The 24,673-nt window shown below is 42.8% G+C and overlaps 1 protein-coding gene across 7 annotated transcripts in view; it reads left to right on the top strand.

The window, feature by feature from the left end:
* Positions 1 to 5,062, top strand: part of TPM1 (tropomyosin 1) — a 60,454-nt gene extending 55,392 nt beyond the window's left edge. For 5 of the 7 annotated variants that reach the window (XM_029575452.1, XM_029575455.1, XM_029575462.1 and 2 more), the window contains one exon: positions 4,104 to 4,479. In XM_029575452.1, coding sequence (XP_029431312.1) covers positions 4,104 to 4,186 — 83 coding nt within the window. In that variant the 3' untranslated portion in view covers positions 4,187 to 4,479. Of the gene's footprint in view, positions 1 to 4,103 lie in introns of all 7 variants that reach the window. The other 2 variants (XM_029575456.1, XM_029575461.1) reach the window with 1 other exon arrangement.
* The last annotated feature ends 19,611 nt before the right edge of the window (positions 5,063 to 24,673 follow it).

The following is a 24,673-nucleotide window of genomic DNA, read 5'->3' as shown; positions in this document are numbered from 1 at the left end:
GTGGGAGTTCCACAAATGTTGTGGGAAAGAAGTGGAAATCTTGTGCCACTTTTAATTAAAGGTTTCCTTGGACTTCCAGTGGCAGAAATGTAATTTGGTAATCCTAAAACGGTATAAGTACTAATTTGTAAATTCTGGAAAATTGTAACAAGAATAGGGGAAAAAAAAAAAAACTTAAATTTGTAGAAACCTTTTTTTTTTCTATAGATGCCCATTTTTTTCCATGCATGTCAGCAGCAAGTCTCTGTGAACCGTTCCTAGCATGACGCACACACTTGCATCCTGCAAACTAGGCCCAGGTTTGTTTTGAGCAACAGCAAAACAAAACAGTTCAGGAAGACTACACGTCAGGTTTTTTTTGCATGATATTGAGATGGTGCATCTATTTTGCATCTCAATCTCATGCAAGGATTTAATTCTCATTTGTTTGAGGGGAAAAGAAAATGCACAGAAAATTGTGCAAGCAAAATCTTGCATAAAACTGCAATAAGTATCTTAGGGCTATTGCTGAATTCTTAAACTTTTATCACTTGTGGGAACTAGTCCCATGGTGCTTACTGAATTTTTGTGTGAGTTCTTGTTTACATCTTTTTAGATTTCCCAACCCATCTTCTTCCCTCACCTCTTGTATTAGTTTCCTGTTATGTCAGGAACACGTCTTTTATCCAATAATTGATTTCAGCACTATGCAGGCAAACTGGGCAGTGTTTTGTTTTTTTTGTCTTGAGTTTTCCCTGAAACTTGAATCTGACCCCCAGGGTTCTGCTAAAAGTAGCGTATCGCCCCAGAATAATGTCTTAACAGATAGGTGTCTACAAATAACAAAACACCTTTTACAGTAAAATTCTCTCTTGTAATATCAGTTTCTTTTTAAAAAAAAAAAAAAAAGTTTTGTACGCCAATTAACAGTTTTGTTGACCAATGCACTTTAAAGGTAGAGGATGCATTCTGGAGCTTCACAGATGAAGTGAATGCAGAAAAGAGGGTGGCTTTGTTTTTTGAAGTATTTAAGAGATTTTCAGCAGATTTGACTTGTACTGAACAAGGAAATGAATTCCAGTGTTCATACTTGTGACTTTTACTTTGTGATGGTGCACGGAGAGAAGTGTTTCATCTCAAAGTCCGTCCTTCCTTTTTTGTTTTTTTCTTAAATCACAGTGGTACTTTTGATGAGTACAGTTATTAGGAGAACCTGCCCTCCTTTTAAATGGAATCTCATTTTGACTAGTTGTGTTAACACCCATGCATGGGGCAAAACCAATATAGCCTGTCACAGCTAGTCATAGACAGAGGGGCAGTATTAAGGTTACTCTAAACTATGCTTCTTATCCAAATCCATGCAGCTTGCATTGGTTGACCTCACTGGCACCTGAAAAATGCAAATTGTCAGCTTTTGGTTTCTTGTGCATACCAGAAAAGCATCTTGAGATTTATGTGTAACTTGAAGATCTTATTTTTCCCTCATTAAGCATAAGTAAGAGGTTATACTAATACACTGCATTAATGGGCATAATTGTATAAAAGGGTTTTAAGGCAGGGAAATAGTATTAATAGCATACCCTCTACCTTTCAAAATAGCAACAGCCTATTTAACTATTAGATAAAAATCAGCAAACATTCTTGTTTAACTTTTCCAGTCCAAAATTATACAAAAATTTGACATTTCATTGCATTCTTGTTCTGGCCCTGCCTCCTCTTGCCCTCATCTGGGGGCACATAAGTGAAGGGGGGAGGGGAGTGCAGTTTCTTGAGGTCTGATGGCCTTTTTAGCAGGAACAAAACAGGAAAAAAAGAGACTGCTCCCAAACAATTTTTCCCTGCACACCCATAATTCGTAATAGCTGTGCTGGCCAGTGAGAGAGCTGAATTCTTTGCAGGTTGATCCCTTTTTATTGGACTAGCACAAGAATTGTCCGAGCATGACGTACGGAAGCTTTGACTACCATGGCCCCTTCTTGAGGTGTCATCTGAAGTGGGGATCTGTGGTCTCAAAAGCTACGTGCAAGTTATCTGTGGGCTTGCCAGCATACATCAACCTGCGTTCTTGTACAGTTCCATAAATTGTACCTCCTTTTTTGTCACAGGTTCTAAGTCATCTCTCCTGAACCCCCATCCTACCCTGCCCTATCTGCTTTACTACATCTGGCCTTTGTGGAATGTGTACTTTTGTGATTTCATTGCCTCTGGAAACCCAAATACTTTATTCATTTTTTGATACTTATATTCTACTACTCACAACTACTTGCTCATAGAGTATAACACGAAAAATACATTTTCAGTAATCAAAAACAGTGTCAATGGATCACAATATGAAGTGTACATCTTAAGAACACACCAGATTCATCAACAGAAGTGGTAGTATTTTTCTTCATAAGGGTCAGTTTAGGTTGTTTTTCAGTCAGTGTAACCTCTAGATGCAGCTGTCATGGACTACAATGTATGTCTTAATAGAAAACCGTGAAGATGGTGCAGTATTGGTCATTCGACCATCACTTCTTGAGAATCTGCATATGCCCATCTCAGTTGAACTGTCCGGACACACTGCTTTGAGAACACAGCAGTTTTTTGCAACATTTAGTATACTTGTTATCGCTATTTTCTTTTTAAATTGTCTTAAGTATACATGGGGAGAGTTTAATTTTTCCACCCTTATCTTCTCTTCTTTCTAATCATAATGGCCATTCTGCAAGCACTTTAATACCAGAACCCATGTTGGGGAGAAAAATTGGTAATCTATAAAAGTTCCTAAGATCCTTCTGTTTTAAGGAAAGTAACTGTAGTGTGTGGTATATTGCCTTATTTAATCTCCTGCCTGACTGTTACTGTATCTAACCTTTTGCCCATTCTGCTTTTCTTCCTTTTTTTTTCTCTGACCTGCTTGCTGACTGTACAGAACAACTCTACCAGCAACTTGAGCAAAACAGCCGTCTTACTAACGAACTAAAGCTGGCCCTGAATGAGGATTGAGCTTTAGTTTTGAATGAGCAGTGACAGTGTACCCTAGCTGACTTATTCTTCTCCTAAGAAGTCCTCTCAGTCTGAGTTTAGGAGTGATGCAGTACCTGCTTTAGGCCAGTACTGGAGATTTCAGTTTTAAGAAGTTGGTACCCAATGGAAAACCAAAGTACTCTAGACTGAGTCTACAGCATCATAACTTCCAAGCTAGAAGAAGGGACAGAGGTTTGGTGGGAAATACATTCTTACCATACTTCTATAAATTTAAGTAAATTAAAAATAGCATCTCCCTAGAGTAAAGCACTTCAGACCAAATTCAATGGCCTGCATTTTAATTGATGTCATAAATTTAAACTTGAAGTGTTTACAGCTAGCTAGGGAAGAATGTTTATCCTAGATTGTTAATATTTTCTTAAACAGAAAAAAACCATCTTTCCAGCTGCATTGTATCTGAAAGCTTTTAGTGAGCAAGTTAAGTTGCAATTAAAGAGCTTGTAATGCAGCTCTAGATCTGGGAGCCCCATGTAAAAATATTTGGGGTTATGAGGCATGTGTGCATTGCTGTGATGGCATTGAACTAGCTCCTTACTTACACTACTAAATCAGAGGGCTTTGTGAATTTGCTACTGGTGTGTGCATGCTATTGAAAGCTATTTTATTGCACTGTAAACTTGTATTGTGCCAGGGATTTAGAGAAGTAATTAAAAAAAATTCTGGATTGTTCCTTGGGAGGGAAGTAAAAAGTTAAGTCTTAATTTGTAATAATCGCAAATTGTCATGTCTTAAACTTCCTTCTCCTTCCCCACATGCATATCATTTTGTACCAAATTTAACACTTTTTGAAAACCACTGCTGAACAGTTGAACTTCCTTCATGATTCTTCCACAGCTCTGTCTCTTGGCTGGGTAAAAATTGCTATTTGAACATTGCACGTACTCTGAACCTCGAATATGGTGGCCTATGAGGACACTTGGTAACCCACTCTGGCCATTAGTATGTTGTGTATATCAAGGGGGGAGGAGAAGAAGGCTCATTTTAGCATGCACTTTTCTAATTTGTTATGTAATGAGTGTTTGCATGTCTTAATGTATTGATAGCATTTTGGCAAAACACTATTCATATATTTTAATTTTCTAATCCTATAACAGAGAAAGTGGCACATGCCAAAGAAGAGAACCATAATATGCATCAGATGCTGGATCAAACTTTACTGGAGTTAAACAACTTGTGAAAACTGCCTTAACTGCAGCCCTGTTTTCTTACGCCTGCTTGCCATGATGCCCCTTTTAGAGGTGTTTTTTGTTTGTTTGTTGTTTTTTTTTTTAATTTTCACAAATAAGTCACAAGAAACATCTGCCAAATACTAGCCAGAGTTGGGAGAGATCATTAAAGGCAAGCCATGTATGGATTCAGCCATGACTGTGTCAGTGTGCCACTTCCTGTTTTATAATGTTGCCTATACTTTGTAGAGAGTTCAGCAGTGCACACGGATACATATATGCTTAGTCTGGACCCATTGTCTTTCAAGTATAAACTATATTTTTTTTAACCAGGCTAATTCTGAGGAAACAGAAATCTGACATCAAACATAGAGTGGTGCTATTTTGGACAAAAGGCAATTCTTTGATAAATTAGTTTACTGTTGTACAATGGCAGGAACTTCATTTAATTAGAAGTTTTTTGTCTAGCACAGTAATTATTTTGTGTTTGTTTTTTTTTTTTTAATGTGAGTTTTATTGAGCCGTGTAAATTTGGATTTTTCCGTGCCTATAATGGGAACAGAATGAATGATTTGCCTCTTTAATATTTAAGGTTTCCAGAGTCCAGCTTCTTGTAGACTTGCAGCCTCGTTACAAACTGTAGGACAACATTCCGTGCTTGAATTTCCATTCCATGTCATTAAACGTTTGAAAAGAAAACAGTGACTTTGGAAGCAAATCAGATTTGGGAGAGATCATTAAAATGTATTTTATTGGTGTGAGATGGGGGATAGTAAATTTTGGTATTGCCTCACTATATCCTACACACTTTGTTTTAGATGTATGCCTGTATGTAAACAATGTACAATGATATGGAATAAAGATGCTCACTTAGGAAATTTTCTAAATGATGGTGTACTGTGATGCTTTTTTGGTGCATGTATAATGGCTGTGGGTTGGGTTGGTTTTTTTTGTGTGTGTGTGGGTGGGAGGGGTAGTATTTGGTACTTCATGCTTTCCAACATATGAAATATTGGATAGCTATATAAAAAGGATTTCTACCTATAGACACAATAACTTAAAAAAATAACACACATTGCTACAGACCAAACTGGTTATTGTAGACAAGTTTGAAAACCAGAAACAAATTAGCATTTTCAAACCAAGCCTCCAAAACGCACAATATCCCTGTTGCTTTCTATGAAAAGTTGTTAGAATGGGTTAGTGTTCTAACACCACCTCACCTTCCAGCACTTTTGGTACAGAGCAAAATGGGTCGAGAGAGAAAATATCTGAAGTAAATATCAAAAAAAGACACTCAATGGTGCTTCCAAAGTATAAACACCTATTCTTGCATGCACTTGCCACAGTATTAACACAGGAGTTTTCAACTATAGCCAGTCAGATTTTCAGGAAATCCAAGCTATTTTAGTATATTAACAGGAAGGGGAAATCTGTGCATAAAAAAAACATATAGATTTACTTGCTGAAGAAGTGTTCTTATGCAGCTCCTTATTGAGTCTGGACTAACTTTTATGCCAAACCAGAAATTTTCTTGAATATAAGTTCTAGCTGCTCCTATTTTAAAGCATTTAAAAAAAAAAAAATTGTTTTACTCCTGGTCTCATGAAGTTAAAGTAAGAAGCTGGCATGTTGAAGGTTGTCAGAACTAAATGCAAAACAGATTAACGAGCTGGCACAGTGGCATTTCTGCAATGAAGACCAGAGACTTCTGGATCTGGTTACCATTTTGTCAGGCCTGCACACGCTGGGGATAGAAATCCCAAGCTGTTACACGACCCTGGCACCTATGGATGGGATCTAGGATGTGCACGGGGAAGGTAAACTTGAAACGGTTGCGTGGGCACGCACGTTTGCGCTTATGCCATCCAGCGCCAGTGGACGCAGCCATTTTATGATGTGTATATGTGCACATGGTACAAAATAGTATGTACATAAACGCACAATTTTATATAGACGTGCTTGTGTAAGCAAATGCTAACTCTACTGCATAAGTCGGGGGATTTTAGTAGACATGTGCTGATGCAATTACCAGTTTCCCCAGTTTGTTCCCAGGTAAAGGATATGACTTCCTAAACCTCTTAGTTAACTAACCTACCTTTTACACTGTGAGCACCAACCATTAAAACCACACTAAACTCTTTAGGGTTTTTATTTCAGGACTTACATGCTATCCATAGCAGATGGTAGGGAACATGGCATGTGCTTGTGTGTGTAAGAACTGTACTTAAGCACAGAGTTCACTGGGAAATGTAAGAACGCCCATGCCCTGCCCCTTCTTTGCAAAACCATTTTGTGCCCATACCAGGAGATATGTGCATACTTGCGCGTTTTTTAAAAAAATCTACATGGCATGCGCCGGTCCAACTTCAGTGCATAGTTCCTGGCTTTGCCGCGGATAGGGCTTTTAAAATTTGCCTTATATGTATCAGGATCTGAAGGGAAACATGGCATGTAGGCCCCCTACCCAGGAACCACGGCTGTGATGGCTAGGAGGAAGATGCAGCCAATTTGGGGTGGGGGGGAAAAATACCCTGGTGACCATGAACAAATATCTATGGCACCTCTGCTCTGGGCCTCACTCTTCATAAACGGTAGGTGGTGTGCTTAGGGCAGGATCCAATTGGGGTAGAATCTTGGGTATAGAATTTAAGAAGAAAAAACATAACTTGCTAGACTAGCATTACACTACTTTTAATATAATTGGAAGGGGTTCATAACATTTTGAGGCTTTGCAACAGTTTCTCCTTGAAGGCTGGAACAATTAGAGAGGTTGATAGAATGCTTTCTACTTTCTAGAAAACTTATGCTCCTAATGAGCATGAATTGCTGACTTTAGTGTACCACCATCTTAATCTTCTTTGGGGAGGAGGAGTAGCCTAGTGGTTAGAGCAATGGGCTACCAACCAGACCAGGGTTTGAGTCCCGCTGTTGCTTCTTGTGACTTTGGGCAAGTCACTTTACCCTACATTGCCTCAGGTACAAAACTTAGATTGTAAGCCCTCTGGGGATAGGGAAATACCTATATACCTGAATGTAAACTGACCAAATGTCAGTATATAATAAATCAGGATTTCAGTAGCAGTCTTGGTGTGCTGAGTTGAATCATTTGTCACTATTTGTTTTATTTGCCATCCAAAATGACAAATACAATGAAATATTTTGTTCCTGTAGTTTTATCGCCAGCAGCACTGGGAACCTGCTTTCCTGGGACCATCGCTATGCTGGTTAAAGGAGTAGTAATCCCAGAGTAAGAAACCCTGACCCCCCCCCCCCTCCCCTGCCCCCCAACTCACTCACCTCCACAAGCTCACTAATAGTCAATGGCTCAGTCTTTTTTTTTTTTTTGCCTTGCAAAATGTCTAACATGAAACACTACCCCTAATCCAAAAAGAGTATAAAATTCTCCTTCTCCAATGGCATTATTTAAAAAAAAGTATGCTGCAAAGTCCACACTGTATTCAAGGTAGATTGCAGATAAATGTAGTTAATCAAAATACATACAAAGACTATCGGTGGAACACCAGATCGCCAACCTTATTCCAAAGTCTTGAGCCTTCCTGAGCTGCAGAAGTGATCTGGAGTTACTCATGCCCCACAGATGCTGTCACTCAGAATAGCACTGTCTAATATACAGTCCTTGTGAGGGCGCTTATTGAAACCCTTCCTCCACCCAAAGACCAAAATTCACTCCCCCCCCCCCCCATTCAAAGTCTTTGGTCTGTCCAGGGCAGGAGCGACTAGGAACGCTCCAGCCCCGCTGGCTTCGTCATTGAGAATGACAGCAGGCACCATTCTGAATGCAAGTGGGGACTGCTCCAGAAGGGCCCGAGTCTTTTTGGAGTGAAGGAATGGGCGGGGTCCAGGATTCCATCAGAAGGGGAGGGGGAAAGGGAGGATTTTGGGACTCTTTGACATTTTTGCTGGGGTGCTTGGGAGGGATAGGGGGGAGGAAAAAATAAATCTTAAATGTGGAACGCATTTTTTCAGTGCATGTAGGTAAAGCACTTTCTCCTCCTTTCCTTTTTATTGCATTTTAATCGTTTTGGTAACCACTGCCTGCAAGGGAACGAGTACTACTTAACCTATAATGTAAACTTTTTTTTCTGTTTGTTCTCAGGCACTGCCTTACACAATACACCCTTTGTTTGTTATAAACACTCCTACAGGCCTTTGACAAACCATCTCATCCATCACCCTGAAAATAATACGTAATTATATAATGTGCATGGGGAACGAAAGAACTCCTCATCCATCGGGTGTCTATCCGGACTCCATGTGCACAGATTGGCATCTTGTCACCAGTATCCACAACTGGAATAAACTGTGACAAAGGCTAAGGGGTGTGTGTAAAAGGTAAGTAACGATGTGCATGCACCCTTTAGTAGTAAATGTGTGACCACTCGGTCATTACACTATTTTTAGGGACCTTTTTGGTTTTAGTTGTTTGTTTGTTTTTTGTTTGTTTGTTTGGAATTTTAATGGTATAACAAAATCAGTGGAAACATGAGTTTTATAACAGGAGAAAAATCCAGTGGAAAAGTAATTTTTCTACAGCCATTTTTTTTTAATTACATTGAAATTCCCAGGAAAATTTAAAATAAAAACTGAAAATGAAGGCCCCTGATCACTAGCCTAAGTTTGAAGGAGAATTACTAAAGCTTATATTGTAATTTTAATGCTCCATAAATCTCTTCTGAAAAAGTTTGCATTTCTGAAAAGAGCAAATGAAAGAGCAGGGTTAAGGATTTCCCAGTAATGTTAAAACAATATATCTAATGAACTGTATTGGTTCTTGTCTTAATTCGCTGTATCTGATTAGCCCTTAACTGATTGTAACTCAGTTTGAACTCTTGGTGGAAAAGTATTTCATAAACCATGATGCCTTTTTTTCTTAAAAATAGTTTATGGGTATCATTCCACTGATTTTTCTTTTTTTTTCCCCCCCCCCCTTCGGCTGTTTTGTTTAAAACAGTCTTTTTTTCCACTGGTGGTTGTTTATAGCATAGAAATTCCAGGAAAAAGAAAATTAACTGAAAATGAAGGTCCTTAAATGCACTTTCCTAGCGTGTAGCCAGATGGACCCAGGACCAATGGGTTACAGTCTCCATCTGCTACCCATGGAGCATGAGTCAGGTTTTAAAGCTGACATCTCCTTAGACATACCCCTGCAATGACCTCAGCCTTTCAGTATCTCTCCATCGACTAGCAGATGTTGGATGTGCCTTTCCTATCAGGATCGCAGTACACTTTAGAAGAGGAAATTTTACCTTCAAATGGGAGAGAGATTGAGCTCGCTCTCCTGCGGTGATACCTAAAAGGTCCCTCCCCAAGTTGAAAATTCCTGAGGTGATTTCTGAGATCCCTCAGCGGTGTGCCTGGTTCGGTAGCCGGTTCCCGGCATGGACTCTGCTGCTGAAGCAGCTGAAAGGCAGCGGGTACAGGAAGCAGAGCGTGGCAGAGACATCCAAAGGCTTCTCCCCCTGCAGCCGGAGGCTGTCTCTGTAGTCAACTGGTAAGCGCTGAGCCCAGGTAAGTGTGAAAAAAAAAAAAAAGTTCCCGTCCAGAGACGTTGGAGGGGTTTCGGTAAGAATTCCTCGGCACGCCATACAGATGACGTTCCCTTTCCGTTGCTGTAAAGGGAAGAGGGCTTCTGAGCAGGTTGAACGGCCCCCCCCAGAGGGCTAGGCCTCGCTTTAGGCTTAGTCGGCACACTGTGTGGTAGGCCACGTCGGCGCCATCTTGCGTGCGATTTTTGTGCACCTTGCATTGCCCTCCATACTGCATTGGTGCACGTGCTGTGGGGTGGATTTTCAGAGCCCTGCTCGCCTAAATCCGCCCAAAACCGGGCGGATTTAGGCGAGCAGGGCCCTGCGCGCCGGTGAGCCTATTTTACATAGGCCTACAGGCGCACGCAGAGCCCCGGGACTCGCGTAAGTCCCGGGGTTCTCCGAGGGGGGCGTGTCGGGGGCGGGCCCGGTCGTCACGGCGTTTAGGGGGCGTGTCGGCAGCAAGTACGGGGGCGTGGCTACGGCCCGGGGCGGTCCGGGGGCGTGGCCGCGCCCTCCGTACCCACCCCCAGGTCGCGTCCCGGCGCGCCAGAGGCCCTCTGGCCGGGGAAGGGAGGGGGAGGGGAAGGTGAGGGGAGGGCGTTAGAGGATTCCCTCGGAGGCCGCTCCGATTTCGGAGCGGCCTCCGAGGGAACGGGGGTAGGCTGCGCGGCTTGGCGCGCGCCGGCTATACAAAATCGATAGCCTTGCGCGCGCCGATCCCGGATTTTAGCGGATTCGCGCGGCTCCGCACGTATCTACTAAAATCCAGCGTACTTTTGTTTGCACCTGGAGCGCCAACAAAAGTACGCCTATGCGCGCTATTTGAAAATCTACCCCTGTACGCGCACAACTTCTCACACAACTTTGCGCACACAACTTAGGTGCAGAATTCCCAAGCGCTCAGGCTGTGAGTATGCCTTGCCATGGCCCACTTAGGTGTGCACAAAGTTTTCAAGCAAGAGCCAGCTGAATTCACAACTGCCGTCTCTAATGGCTCTGGCAGCAAAGAAACATAAGTGCATTCTCTCTGTGCTGCTTGCCATATTAGTCTGACCTGGATTGATTCTTCTTTCAGCACTGTGAGGAGGCCCGGGGAGAACTGACCACCCCAGATTTTACCAAGCTTGTTCTTCCCATTCAGAGGATGGGTGAGCCAAAACGTGGTTATTTAAGAAAGCCTTTCCAGACCCCAACTGAACCTTAACTCACCTTTAACCGACTCTCAGACCTTACTTTAACATGATAAACAATATCATTACTTAATAAATTACATAAATTTGTAAATTTGTTCTTTCTGTTAATTTCCTATCGACTTTTCACTGCTCCCAGTTGTGTATTTCCCTGTTTTATTGTAACTGCAACGTTTTCGTTCCACACCGGTTAATGTTCTTATTGTAACTTCTTTCTACACCCCTTTGTTAATTGTAAACCGGCATGATGTGATACCTATCGCGAATGCCGGTATAGAAAAACACTAAATAAATAAATAAATAAAACCTTAACTGGAAGCATCCCGGATCTGGATAATTCCAGGGCTGGGTCTTCTGTAGGAGAAGGAAATCAAATGTCACCCACTCCAGTTGCTCTTGGGCCTAGGTATGGACCTGGCGGCCTTCTCTTGGGTGGAATTTTTTTTCAAGGTCTTCAAGCCTTTATATAGGCGCAAACTGCTTTTCTTGCCCTTGTCTGGATGGAACCACAGCCAGTAAGGCCTCGCTCTCTCAGCCCTATCAGCAGGCCTTGCCTCACAAAGGATGGCCCTGGCAGGGACTCGGACAGCACGGTCAAAGAAGGGGATCCAGATTCCTTGGAGCATGGAGAAATCCCTCCAGGTTTAGAACCATATAGGACCATGTTAGGTCTTTTCCATAGAGACAAATTGCCAGCCTTTGTTTCCCAGACTCTGAAGATGCTGGGAGTTCTGGGGCAGAACCTAAGAAGAATCCCATTCTGGTGTCTCTACGGAAAGCCTCTTGCTATTTTCTGGTGCTGGAAGCCATCCAGGAGTTGATTGACCTGGAATGGGATGCCCCGAAGCGAGTTTTAAAGGTGATCAAGCATTAGAAGCTCTATACCCACTAGATCCGGTGGCGAGAGATCGCCTGCACTTCCCTAAAGTGGATGCGCTGGTCTGCACTGTTTCCAAGCGAACAACTATCCCAATGGAGGAGAGGAGCAGCCTTAAAGGATGCGTATAATAGGTGGATGGATTCCATCCTTAAGCAAGCCTTTGATGCGACAGCAGTGACCTTGCAGACTGCTTCCTGCTGTGCCCTGGTGGATGCCCCTGGCATATTCCAGAAAAGCTATGGAGTCTGCTGCCACCTTTTTAGCTAACTCGGGCTCTGACCTAGTCCTTACCGCGGCCAGAGGAGTGGCCTCTGATTGCAGCCAGTAGACAGCTATGGCTGCAAATTTAGTCAGCAGACGCAACCTCTAAGGCAAACCTCACAAAAATGCCCTTTAAGGGATCACTCCTCTTCAGAAGCGAATTGGAAAAGCTGGCCAGTAACTGGGGTGAATCTCCAGTCTCCCGGCTACCAGAAGATAGATGAGGGCCACTGTAACTGCTCTCTCTTATGAGGGGTCGATCCAGAGGCACCCAACTCTATTGACCCTACAGAAACTTGGCATTTGAGGCCTCTCTCCTCAGAGAAGTCTCTGTCCTTTCAGAGCAGACAGTCCAAGAGAGGGGCAGGTTCAGGTTCAACCTGAACGCCACAATGAAGTTTTGCCAACCCATCCACAGAACAAGGAGATAGGGGCTCGACTGTCTCTCTTCTACCAGGGGTGGATCGAGATCACGTCGGACAAATGGGTACAGGATGTCATATGCAAAGGATACGCACTAAAGCTTCACAGCACTCCTCAGGATACATTCGTGATGTCTCCTTGCTACTCCCAGCACAAGAAGGGCTATAATTCTAGTACCTGGGTCCTAGGAAAATACAGGACGTTATTCCATGTATTTCATCGTACCCAAGAAGGAGGGTTCCTTTCGCCCCCATCCTGGACCTCGAGTGTCAACTGACACCTATGGGTAATCATTTCCACATGGAAATTCTGCGCTCCATAATAATGGCCGTACAACCAGTAGAGTTCCTAACCTCCCTGGACCTCTCCGAAGCCTACCTTCATATTCCAATCTGACAAGAACAACAGCATTTCCTATGTTTGCAGCACTGGGCTGTCGTTATCAGTTCCAGGCACTTCCTTCGGCCTGGCCACTGCCCCAAAACATTTTCCAAGATTATGGTGGGTCGTAGCAGTGGCACTGAGAAAAGAAGGAATCCTGGTGCACCCGTACTTGGATGACTGGTTGATCTGGGTGATGTCATTGGAAGAGAGATTCCAGGTGACCAGCAGGGTGACGTTCCTGCTTCAGGAGCTTGGTTGGGTCATAAACAAGGACAAAAGCAGCCTCAAGCCCTCCCAGTCCTTGGAATATCTAGGAGTACGTTCTTCCTCCCACCTTCGAAGATAAAGTTGATATCCTGAGTGTGTCAGTTGACAAACACGATACGCCCCAAGGTGTAGCGCTATCTTCAAGTCCTTGGTTTGATGGCGTTAACCCTGGAGGTAGTACCATGGGCGAGGGCACACATGTGACCACTTCAATGCCCCTGCTGTCATGTTGGAACCCACTGTCTCAAAACTATTGAATTCGCCTCCACCTACCAATGAAAGTATGTTCTTGGCTCCAGTGGCTTCAGGAAACTCAAAGAGCAAGGGTGTAAACCTCTCTCCCCCCCCCCCCCCCCCCCCCAACTGGCTGGTCTTCACGACAGATGTGAGCCTCTGGTGTTGGGGAACTCGCTGTCAGGAACTGACAGCCCAGGGATGTTGGACCAAGGAAGAAGCACTCTGGAGCATAAACCGCCCGGAAGCCCAGGCGGTCAGATTGGTGTGTCTACAGTTCAGCCACTTACTCCAGGGTCAGGTGGTCCATGTGATGTCAGACAATGCAACAATGGTAGCTTACATCAACTGCCAGGGAGGAACCAAGAACCAGCCAGCAAGCGATAGATCTCCTTATGGAATGGGCGGAATTGAATCTACAAACTATCTCTGCCTCCCACTTTGCAAGGAAAGACTATGTCAGAGCAGACTTTCTAAGCAGGGGAGTCTGGATCCAGGAGAGAGGCAATGGACGACAATGCCCATTCAGCTCCTGGTAGATCGCTGGGCCTCCCATCCATCGACCTGCTGGCCGCATTTCACAATGTAAAGGTTTCCTGATTTCTTCAGTAGCAGAAGAGATCAGCAGTCCCTCGTTTCAGACCTGGCCAGAAGAGGACTTACTATATGCCTTCCCTTTGTGGCCACTGCTGGGCAGGGTCATTCACAGAATTGAGTGCCATAGGGGATTAGTTCTTCTAGTGACTCTGGATTGGCCCAGTTGCCTGTGGTATACAGACATGAGGAGACTTCTGGTGGAGCCCTCCCCTGTGCCTCCCACCTCATAGGGACCTGCTTCAGCAAACTCTGGTCCTTTAGGAGGATCCAACTCTGTTTTGTCTTACGGTTTGGCCTTTGAGAGGGCTCGCCTCCATGAAGCGGGGATATGCGGCAGCAGTAATTACCTCCTTGCTTCGTGCAGAAGTTCTCGATGTCCTTAGTGAATGTGCAGGAGAGTATTTGAGGCCTGGTGCGGGGAGCGTGGTGCTGCCCCTCGGACGGCCAATGGATTGAATAAAGTGTTGTCCTGTAACTCCATGAAGGTCCAGGTAGCAGCTCTCTTGTTTCAGAGGTGAGGTGAACGGAACCGCCAGTCGACACACCTGGACATAGCCCATTTTTTTCTAAAAGTGGTAAGCACCTCTGGCCACCCCTGAGCAGTCTGTCCTTATGCCTGTTAACCCTGAAAATGGTATTCCTGGTGGCGATATGCTTGGCTCGTTGCATCTCTGAACTACAGGCCATTCCTCCAGATGACCCCAAGGGCTTTACAAATTCATACCGTTCCATCCTTCTTGCCCAAGGTAGTCTGTTTCATGTGAATCAATCCACTTTGTTGTCATCCCTAGATAGGCACAAGGACATGGAAGAATAATGCCCTCCTCCGCCATTTAAACGTTAGTAGGATTTTAATGCGGTATCTGGAACTTTCAGAACTGGTGTGCAGGACAGACCGCTTGTTCGTTCTTCACGGAGGAAGGAGGCAGGGAGAACCAGCTTCACAGGCTACCATAGCTTGATGGTCACAGAGGCTTATGTAGAGGCAGGAAAGCCATTACCCTTTCAGGTTAAAGCTAATTTCACTAGGGGTCAGGCAATTTCCTGGGTGGAAGCTAAGCTACTGGCTCCTGTTGACATAGGCCAAGCGGCGACATGGTCTTCCTTGCACACCTTCTCCAGGTTCTATCGCCTTGTGCTAACCAGACCGTGGGCAGTCTTCCATCCCAATCAGGAGTAGCTTTTGTACATCCCATTGGTTCTGAGTCCATCTGGCTACACACTAGGAAATGGAGAAATTATCTGGTAAATTCGTCTTCCTTAGTGTAGACAGATGGACTCTGTATCCTGCCCAAGAATGGTGACAAGGAATTGTCTGTGAAGTGAATATCAATTCTAAGAAGTTATGGGTAAGCTGTCACCCAATCCCTAGATCAGGGCATCTATAATCTTGCTGCAATTCAGCATTTGTTTGGTTGAGTACAGTTATGGTTCTAGTTTTAATCAAGCTTTTTCAAAAGCATGTCCACAATGGCTTTTAAAGAGAATACTGAGGGGCTGAAGTCACTGCAGGGGTGTATCTAAGGTGACGTCAGCTTTGAAACCTGACTCAGTCTCCATCTGCTAGCAGGGGCCCATACAACCCATAGGACCTGAGTTCATCTGTCTATACTAAACTTACCTGATTTCATTTTCCTATCTTCTTAAATGGAGAAATTACTTAAGATTGAACTTCTACATTTTTTCATAGGGTGAAGGAAAATCTTTTTTTTTTCTTTGAGTAATTTTAAAACTATTTTCTTGCTGTCTATTTGAAGAATCTAGCAACAGGCTCCCATGCAGTTGAATGTTGATGCATCGGAGTTGGCTGCACTGAATTAACTCTCCTCACCATATGTTTGGCTGGCTTTCCTATCTGCAAAATATTTAATGCATGTGCTGTGCTCTTTCTTCATAAACTTACATTTTCCTTAATTTCTGTTAAATATGATACCACGAAAGAATTTTAATATTAAAAAATCCCCTACCAGAGCCAATTCAGGACTTGTAGAAATGAGCTGAAGATGGGAATTGAAGCAATGGGGTTTTTAAGTTATGATATGTATTGGTCTAAGAGAAATTATTGAAAGATGTACAGATGTGGATATGAAAGTTCCTGTGTTTGTGAGGAAAACCCCTAACCTAACAGCTCCCTGCCTCTGTGATGCTCTTCGATATAAGGACATTTTGTCATCTTCCCTATCTGTTGCCTGCTAAGATCCCTGCCTCTGCCACTTGCACACCATAACATTTTTTTTCCTAATCATTCATAAGCCAAGCTGATGGGAGAAGGAGTAAAGCAAGGTGAAATTGTAACACGTACTTGTTTGGTAAACTTTAGAAATGCCTGCTAAACTTGTTGTGCTAAATTTGCTAGCAGGAGCTACTGCAAATCTCAGATTGATAAACAAGTTTGGAGGGCAGCCACTAAAATAAACAGTATTCATTATAAGGTACATGGGGACAAAGATCTAAACCTGTATACGCTGGCAGAAAGAAGAGAAAAGGAAGATGGGATAGAGGCACTGAAATACCTCTGCAGAATAAATGCACAGTAGGAAAACCTCTTTTAGTGAAAAGGAATCTGTAGCACAAGGGGTGATGAAAGGGGGGTAGACTAGAGTGTAATCTAAGTGGATGCATGGAATAACCTCCCACTGGAGGTGGTTCTGTTGAGTTGTATCGGATTCAAGACAGCATCGAACAAGTGTAGAAGTTGTCTTGAAGGGGATTATAAAGCTGAACGGGTGCTATGAATGGGCAGGCTCGATAGGCTGTAGTATCTTCTCTGCCATAATGTTATTTTTCTATGAGAGTGGCATGGCCGTGCAGACTTGTCCTAGGCTGCCAAATATGTGGACCCCTGACCGGCCAGGAGCCCTCACATTGCCTAGGCTTTCCTTTCCCAGGTACAGGTTACACAGGGGTGGAGGTTTAGGAGAAGGGTATAGTTTTAAATAGGTGAATGGCTTGCCCCTGTACGTAGGGGTTCATGTGCGATCCATCCTCTTTTCCTAGAGGGTAGATTGAACAATAGACTTAAATTCTCTACCACCCACTCAATGAGGGGTAGCCAATTTCTGTCCTCGAGACCACAAACAGGTCTAGTTTTAAAATGAAACACTCAAAGTAAGAATTTTGATTTAAGCATAGTGTGCAGTTATATTTCATGCTTATTAATTGTGTGTACCCTAATCAATCAGAACTGTTTCTGGCTCTGGGCGATCAGTTATCTACCCCTGATTTAACTAATGCTGTAGAGGGGAAGCAATTCCTATTTCAGTATTTTAGATCTGGATTCTGGCAACCCAAATAAATTTAGTTAATATATTTTTTAACAAGTTCAATTGTCCCCCTCCCTTCTTTCTTTGCAGGGGGCTGGTGCAGCTGGAAATTTGAGTATACTTTTCTTTGAAAAATAAGAGAAGAAGCTCTCAAACCAGGAATCTTAAGTTTTTTAATTTTCCTTTGTTCCTTTCAGGCATTGACTATAGCCTTCAACTTTCAACTTTAGAGTCATTGTATGGCCTGGTCAGTAATAAACCCTTCCTTTCTTTCAGTGAGAAGGTTTTCACTCTGGAGTTCAGTGCCTGTCTCTATTTGTAAAATAAAGACAGAGGAATGCATCAATTATTCTTTTGCAGAATGACGTATTCCAGTAAGAAATGCGGCTGTCAAAATCCCTTGATTTATGGGAGGGCTGTTAACCGGGAGTTAACCAAAACCATGACCTCCTCTACAGCAAGAATTCAAAATGGTCTTGTTTGATTTAGTAATCGATCAAGAGGCTGACCTTGTCCAAATTCATTTCCCACATCCTAATAACCCATGCTGTAGGCCCACATAAACTTTAACCTTTTTTAAATGTCTGGGCCTGAAAAGCACTGCTTGCTGTTGCCTTCAGTTCTCCATACACAGAACAGCTCCATGAACCTTCAGGGTGTCGTCATGGAACAGAAAAAAAAAACCAGGAATCTGTCATGTCAACCTCTAAGGCGCTCTCCCTGATCTGTCCTTTTGTAGCAGTATTGGAGAGGGCTTGTAAATCTGCTCTATAATTAGGGACCTTCATTTTAGATTTTTCTTTTTTTTTTTCTCCTACGAATTTCAGGGGTTATTTTCACAAAAAAATCAGTGGGGAAAAGTACGCTTTTTTTTTTTTCTTCAGGTAAATATGGAAGCTTAGTTTGGTGGACAGGGAAATGGAGATGTGGGAGAGATGCAAGGAGGAGCAGGGATAGGGGAGGTGAGATATATTTAAGGGGAGAGGGGATGGAGATAGAAGTGAAAGAAGAGAAGCTGGGCTCTAGGAAGGAGAGGTTTGTCCCTATGAAAAGCAATGAAGCCTCTGCAGCCTCAGCACAACTTATGATAGTATGTTGGGTCTACTGAGCTTTTGGGTTTTGTGGAGGGCAGGGGTATGGGTACAGATAGGAGTGGGAGCAGGGGAGAGGAGGAAGGCAGAATGTCCCCTCCTTCCTCCAGCATCTCGCCTTTCTCCCCACCTCCTCTTCTCCTTCAGCCAAATCTCTGTACCCCTAACCTCATACCTGCTTGCTTTCATCCCCTGCCCCATCTATACTCTCCAACCATGCTCCCTTTCCCTTATCCTCATTCATACCTCTACATGCCCCTCATTTCTTCATTCTGACTCACCTTCACTCCTACTCCCACCTGCCTTTCTCTCCCAATCACCCTCATCTCCCACCACTGCCACAGTGCCATCACTTACCTCCTAAAGAAGCCTGGTCTGGCAGGGCCTCAGGTCTTTTCCTGCTCCATGGCTTTCGGCCCTTGATGATGTCATTCAGGCACCGCTACCTGTGTAGCATGAAGAGACCGAGGTGTGCAAGGCTGGCACTGTGAGGGATCAGGGGGAGGGGTAATGGTGGCAGTGGCAGTCACCGCAGGGCATTGTGCTAGGCCAAAACCTTCAATTTTGCTGTGCCTTTTGCCATGGCCCCTACAGTCACCCATTTCTGGCGACTGCCAATTAGGGTGAAGATCGGTTTAAACCGAACACTTGGATCCCTATGTATAATACAGTTTGGCCAGTTGGTTAGCTTCATGGTGTGGATGCCCAGACCTATTTTTCCTAACCAACTGAAAACCACAAATCTACGCAATTAAGAATTACAATTTTCAGATGGTGATTTGCCACATGTAAATGACTTTCTAAGGGACCTTGCACTACACATGTACTGAGAGGTAAGATAAGAATCATTTAGTATTTACTCTGTCCATTTGTGGACTAGAACTCAAGCAAGTGTTGCAAATATGTACGAAGAAGATGTCTTTCTTCAAAAGGAATTCCCACAAACTCGGTACACCTGGGCTCAATTCAATGCTGTATACATCTTTGATTTGGCAGATTTTTTTTTCCCTGTTTTTCTAGTTCTCCATTTCTTCTCATGTTTTGTGTATTTTTGCATCCTCTACATAAAAAGGATTTATTTTGCCTCTGGTTCTTTTTTTTTTTTTTAATACATTGTGTTAAGGAGAAAACTATATTTTTGCAGTATTCCACCATCACCATCTACAAACTCTGTATGCCAATCCCACAGCTTTGCTAAAATTGCAGATTATTTTGTATAAACTCCTACCACCTTCCAAACACTTCACTAAAATGCCTACATTCTTTGCTCTAGTTCCTCTTCCTCAGCCCAGCAGCCTATGGCAATGCCACAGCCTCCAACTTTCACCTTGCGTGGGAAGGGAGTCCTAGCCGATGCTCAACAGTATCATCTACTGCCTCGCTCGGGAATGTGCTTGTGCCAGGTTCTGGAGAGAAGCATGATCTCTGCTTTCAGCCAGAGGACTGCCACCGTAAAGGTGGGGCATCAGTTACAGTACATGTAAAAATTTTGCAGCCAATAGGTGGCAAACAAACGTGCTGCAAAATAAGTGTGTTGGGGCGCTACTGTGATTTTGGAAGCCATAAATAAATAGTCAGAAACTCAGAAGGACTTGATTTTGGTGTAGGCACTTGCCAGTTAAAGGATTAGGGCAGACCCTTAAGATTGGCCCTGGCCAGAAGGCTTCCCAACAGCAGAGTAAAAGGAAGTGTCACTTATTACTGACCACTCAATTTCTGGTTGCAACATTTTGATGCACATTGCACTTGAGGCATCCTTATGACTGTAAACTGGGCTAGACAGGAGGTGGAAGAGGGATTTAAAAAAAATGAGGGAAAATTCCAGGTAGATGTGAATGAAGGCTGATGGTGCCATGACCCCAGTTGGGACAGGTTTTGATTGGGCAAGAAGCCCAAAGCATAGGAGGATGGGTCTGGGCAAATAAAACCCCCATGATCAGGATTTGATTTATTGTAGACTCTTTTTTTTTGTACTTATTTTTTCTTCTTTCTAATTATGCCGTTTATGTGGGTGAAGGTTCTTTATCATTTGGATAATTCCTCTAGTCATGGCATAGTCCAGAATATGTCGGGTCATTAATTTCCTACATTATAACTGTCTAATAATAATGTAAGAATTATTCCATTATATTTATCCATTCTTTTTCTTAGTGTTGACTTCTAGTACTCACTCATTGGGCCTTTACAAGTGGACAACTCTGAATCTGGGGTGTTACAGACAGAGTATGTGACTCACTACTGACAAAGTCTAGAGCAAGAGAAACAAGTAGATGAAAACCTATTTCCCATACAAATGCAATTGAATTTTGCAGCTTTATCGACCATGGGAATTAATTCATTGGGGTGGAGGTCTTTTCCAGTGTGTTGTCTTTTTTTTTCTAAAGTGAAGAATACTTCTGCTATCAGAGTGTGTCCCCTTCCTCCCCATTCCCCCAATAACTTTTGCATTTAGTGTCTTATCCATTCCACAATTGTCAGTACATGTCAGGGGATCCTGCTAGGTGTATTTTCAATTTTGGTTCCACATGTAGACGTGTGCACCACCTAGAAAGCAGGTTCTGTTAGTTTGATGTGGACCTTCTTGTTTTTAAACTCTGCCCGACCTCTGGTGTTGTTTCTTTAGCAGTAATTATTTAGCCTCGGGTATCATTCACAGCCCTTCAGTGGCCTCCCTGCTTATCATGGCACCAGATTAGCCTGCCATCTTCTGGCTGCTTTTTTTTCACCTTGACTGTTAAATGAACAGATTATGAACAAAGTAATTGCTGATTCATTTGCAAATATGATAAACTGAGCTTCTCATATGAATAAAGCAGAAAGGGTTCCAAGTGCTAGGATATCAAATCTCCCGGGGGAGGATTCAGCTCTGTATGGAGGGTGGCTCTGAAATTTCAAAGCCCAAGTATCATATTCTCAAGTTTTTTCAAGCCTGCTTATAAAGGTCTTGCCCATGTTTGATGCATATAACAAAGAAAAAAATATTTTGCATTACAAATGAAATAGATTGTGGTGGTGAACAAAATAACATTAAGCTGATTTCTACATGTATTAAATCTGAAAATACTTTTTAAAAGGCAAGAAAGAGGTCTACTGTTTTAGTATATTGTTCTTGTTTTGATTTTCTGACCTCTTGTTGCCCTGCTTTGTAACCTCTCTCTCATTCTGATTTTCTAGCCATCTTCGCCGTTTGTACCATTACCAATAGCAGAAATATAAGGAGAAATTGACATGATGGAAATGTATTATTGCAGTTTAAAATGTGGCAGCCATGAGATGTTGCCGGGCTCTATTTAATGGAACACATCCTAAGTGCACAAATGTAAAATGATAGCAGATAGACTGTAAATAAAATCTACCTCCAGTCCTTTAAGGCAAGAGCAAATAATCAGGAGAGAGAGAGCATGCTTAAGCAGAAGAGAAATTGGCCATATGAATGGCAGAAGAAAATGGATAGAGATGAAAGGGATAGAGAAGTAGTCACTACTTTTTAAGCAGGTGCCACTTTGGATCCAATAGGGCTGGAGCTGACTTAGGTTGGGGCGTGTGATCCCTCTCTGGTGTCACAGCTGACGGGGAGCTGAAGCACTAAAAATGAAGTAGCTCTCCTCCGTCAAGGAGAACCCCCACTTCCCTCCCTTGAGCCCTACGTCTCCCTAATATCAGTGGTGTCTCTTCCCTTTGCCCGCCCCCCCCCCCCCCCCCAATATCTCTCCAACAGTCACTCTCTCTTTCTCTGACACACTATCTGACGCATTCACTCACTCTGACTCTGATACACACACATAACTCTTAACAGACTCTCTCACACACGCACACATTCACTCTTTCAGGACACACACTCAATCTTACTTTGTCTCTCTGATACACACGGTGTGTATATATCTATATCTGGAACCAGGTGAAAAAAAAAAGCTTTGGTTTGGTTGGTGGGGGTGGTGTACGGTGGAGAAGTCCCTTGCAGGGGGAATGGTGGTGTCCTCAGCGAGGGCTGGGAGACTGCCCCAAAATTATATTTGTTTTCCACTGCTGAGCTAGTCATTAGGGCTGGCAGCAAGGACATTTTATATCTAACATCAGTATATGCAGATAATTATAAAATGTGATGTTACTTGAAAAGGCATAAAAATGTACAGAGCCATTTTTTGCCTGCGGATTCACTTTATTTTGCACATCTGCGGTTTATTATCAATTACAGCAAATAATTTTTTTTACTCATGGTTGGTATGTTTGAAAGCATTAAACTTTCTAGAATAACCAGTACAGTATTCAAGGCCCTATGCATGTAGCACGCTCCTCTGAGTTGTGCGTGGTCTCATTGCAGCTGTGCCCTAATCCTTCAGTGTTTTACTGCTTGTATGAGAGGGTCGGTGAAAGGTACCAATAGAAACAGAAACATACCCCCTCTTTAAAAAGGTGCTTAGGTTATCATTTAACATGGTCTGTGATCACACCTTTGAAATCGACGATCTTGAAACTTTTACAGTTAACCTTGCCATGTATGGCCAAAAAAAATGAATCCAAAAGCTGGTATTCACAGAAAATCTCAATATTTCTCTAGTTATTACAAGATGGTGTCAATTTTATTTTTTTTTTTTTAGGAGACCTGAAACCACTTGAGAGAATTTAATTTAGAGACAATTTCATAACTTTGACATTTCTTTTAAAGTGTGAGGCACAATGAATAAATGTTGGGGTGCACTGATATGCTAACAGCCCTTAAAAATAAGCACCTAATTTACAGGCCGATACAGCACAGTGTGCTCCGACGGAGCACTGTTAATGTGCTTTTAGACGCGCGTTTTCCCTTACCTCTTATTCAGTAAGGGGCGGAAAATGCGCGTCCAACCCACGGCACCTAATAGCGCCCTCAAATGCATGTTGATGGCCCTATTAGGTATTCCCCACGATACAGAAAGTAAAATGTGCAGCCAAGCCGCACATTTTACTTTCAAAGGTCGGTGCTAATTTCTTCCAGCACCGGGAAAGTGCACAGAAAAGCAGTAAAAACTGCTTTTCTGTGCACCCTCCGACTTAATATCATGTCGATATTAAGTCAGAGGTCCCGAAGAGTAAAAAAAAGTTTTAAAAAGAAAAAAAAATTGAAGTCCGCTGGCAGCTGTCGGGCCGAAAACCAGACGCTCAATTTTGCCAGCGTCCAGTTTCCGAGCCCATGTGTATTTAGAAACTACAATAAACATAAAATAAATTAATACAGATTAATAAAGTATTTTTAATGTGGGTAAGTGCTTGAAATAGGATTAAAATATTTTAAAGCATCACTCATGATAAAAACATCTTAGAAATCCATTGTCAGGTGCACTCTAAGGCATTATTTATCGATAAGGGTACAACTAGTAGGCCTAAACCTGTCTGTTAACTGCCCACCTATGTTAACCTTGGGCTCTCCAAAAAATTAATTTCTGGCTATGCCACTGCCTTTTATAACTAACTTTTTCTTTTCTTTTCTGTTTAACCATTATCTTGCTTTATGAAATACCCAAAGTCTCTTGTCCTGTATGTTTGTCTATTTAGATTGTAAGCAATATTGAGAAAGGACTGTCTTTTTGTATGTTTGTACAGCAGTGCGTATGTCGAATATCGCTATAGAAATGTTTAGTAGTACTAGTAGTTTATAGGACAACATTGCTCCCACTTGTCGGGAAAAGTTAATTCTACAGTTTTTACTTACCATTTATATTACCATTTATATTGTTCATTGTTTGTTTTAATTGGATTCTCTTTCATATTGTTAGTTATATGTATCAAACTCGTTGTATGTATCAAGTTGTTATTCTGTAAACCGGAGTGAAGGCATTTTTTGCTATACTTTGGTATAAAAAAGACTTTAAATAAATAAATAAATAAATAAAATAAAATACAGTGATATAGATGGAAAGTCGACTAGAACACCTGGCGACAAAATGGTCTAATGAGCTTGCCATGCCACTCACTCCGAAGTACATGGAACAGTGTTTTATGGCAGTACATAGGCAGGTTCTGGACATTGGGCTTCGAGAAGTCCAGTTCAAAATCTTGCATCGCATTTACTGTACTGATGTTCGTCGCTTCCAGATGGAGTGCACGGACTCCCCTCTTTTATAAAATGCAGAACAGATGACGGCACGCTCCTACACCGTCTCTTTCGCTGCTCTACTCTGACCGCTTTTTGGGGATCAGAATCGGATGTCATCCTAAAATGCACTGCTGTCCCGGTGCCCGCCTGTTCTGCTGCGATCTGTGGCTCGAAAGACAAATTTAGCAGAGTGGCCGTCCTATTGGCCTGTCGCACCATACTCTCCGACTGGGCAGCCCCGGATTTGTCCCCATCTATCTTAGCCTGGTTTCAGAGAATGGCT

This window comes from Rhinatrema bivittatum, chromosome 13 (genome assembly GCF_901001135.1).
Source record: "Rhinatrema bivittatum chromosome 13, aRhiBiv1.1, whole genome shotgun sequence".
Taxonomy (NCBI): Eukaryota; Metazoa; Chordata; class Amphibia; order Gymnophiona; family Rhinatrematidae; genus Rhinatrema; species Rhinatrema bivittatum.
The sequence above is the reverse complement of the archived record's forward strand: the minus strand, read 5'-3'. Positions and strand labels throughout refer to the sequence as shown.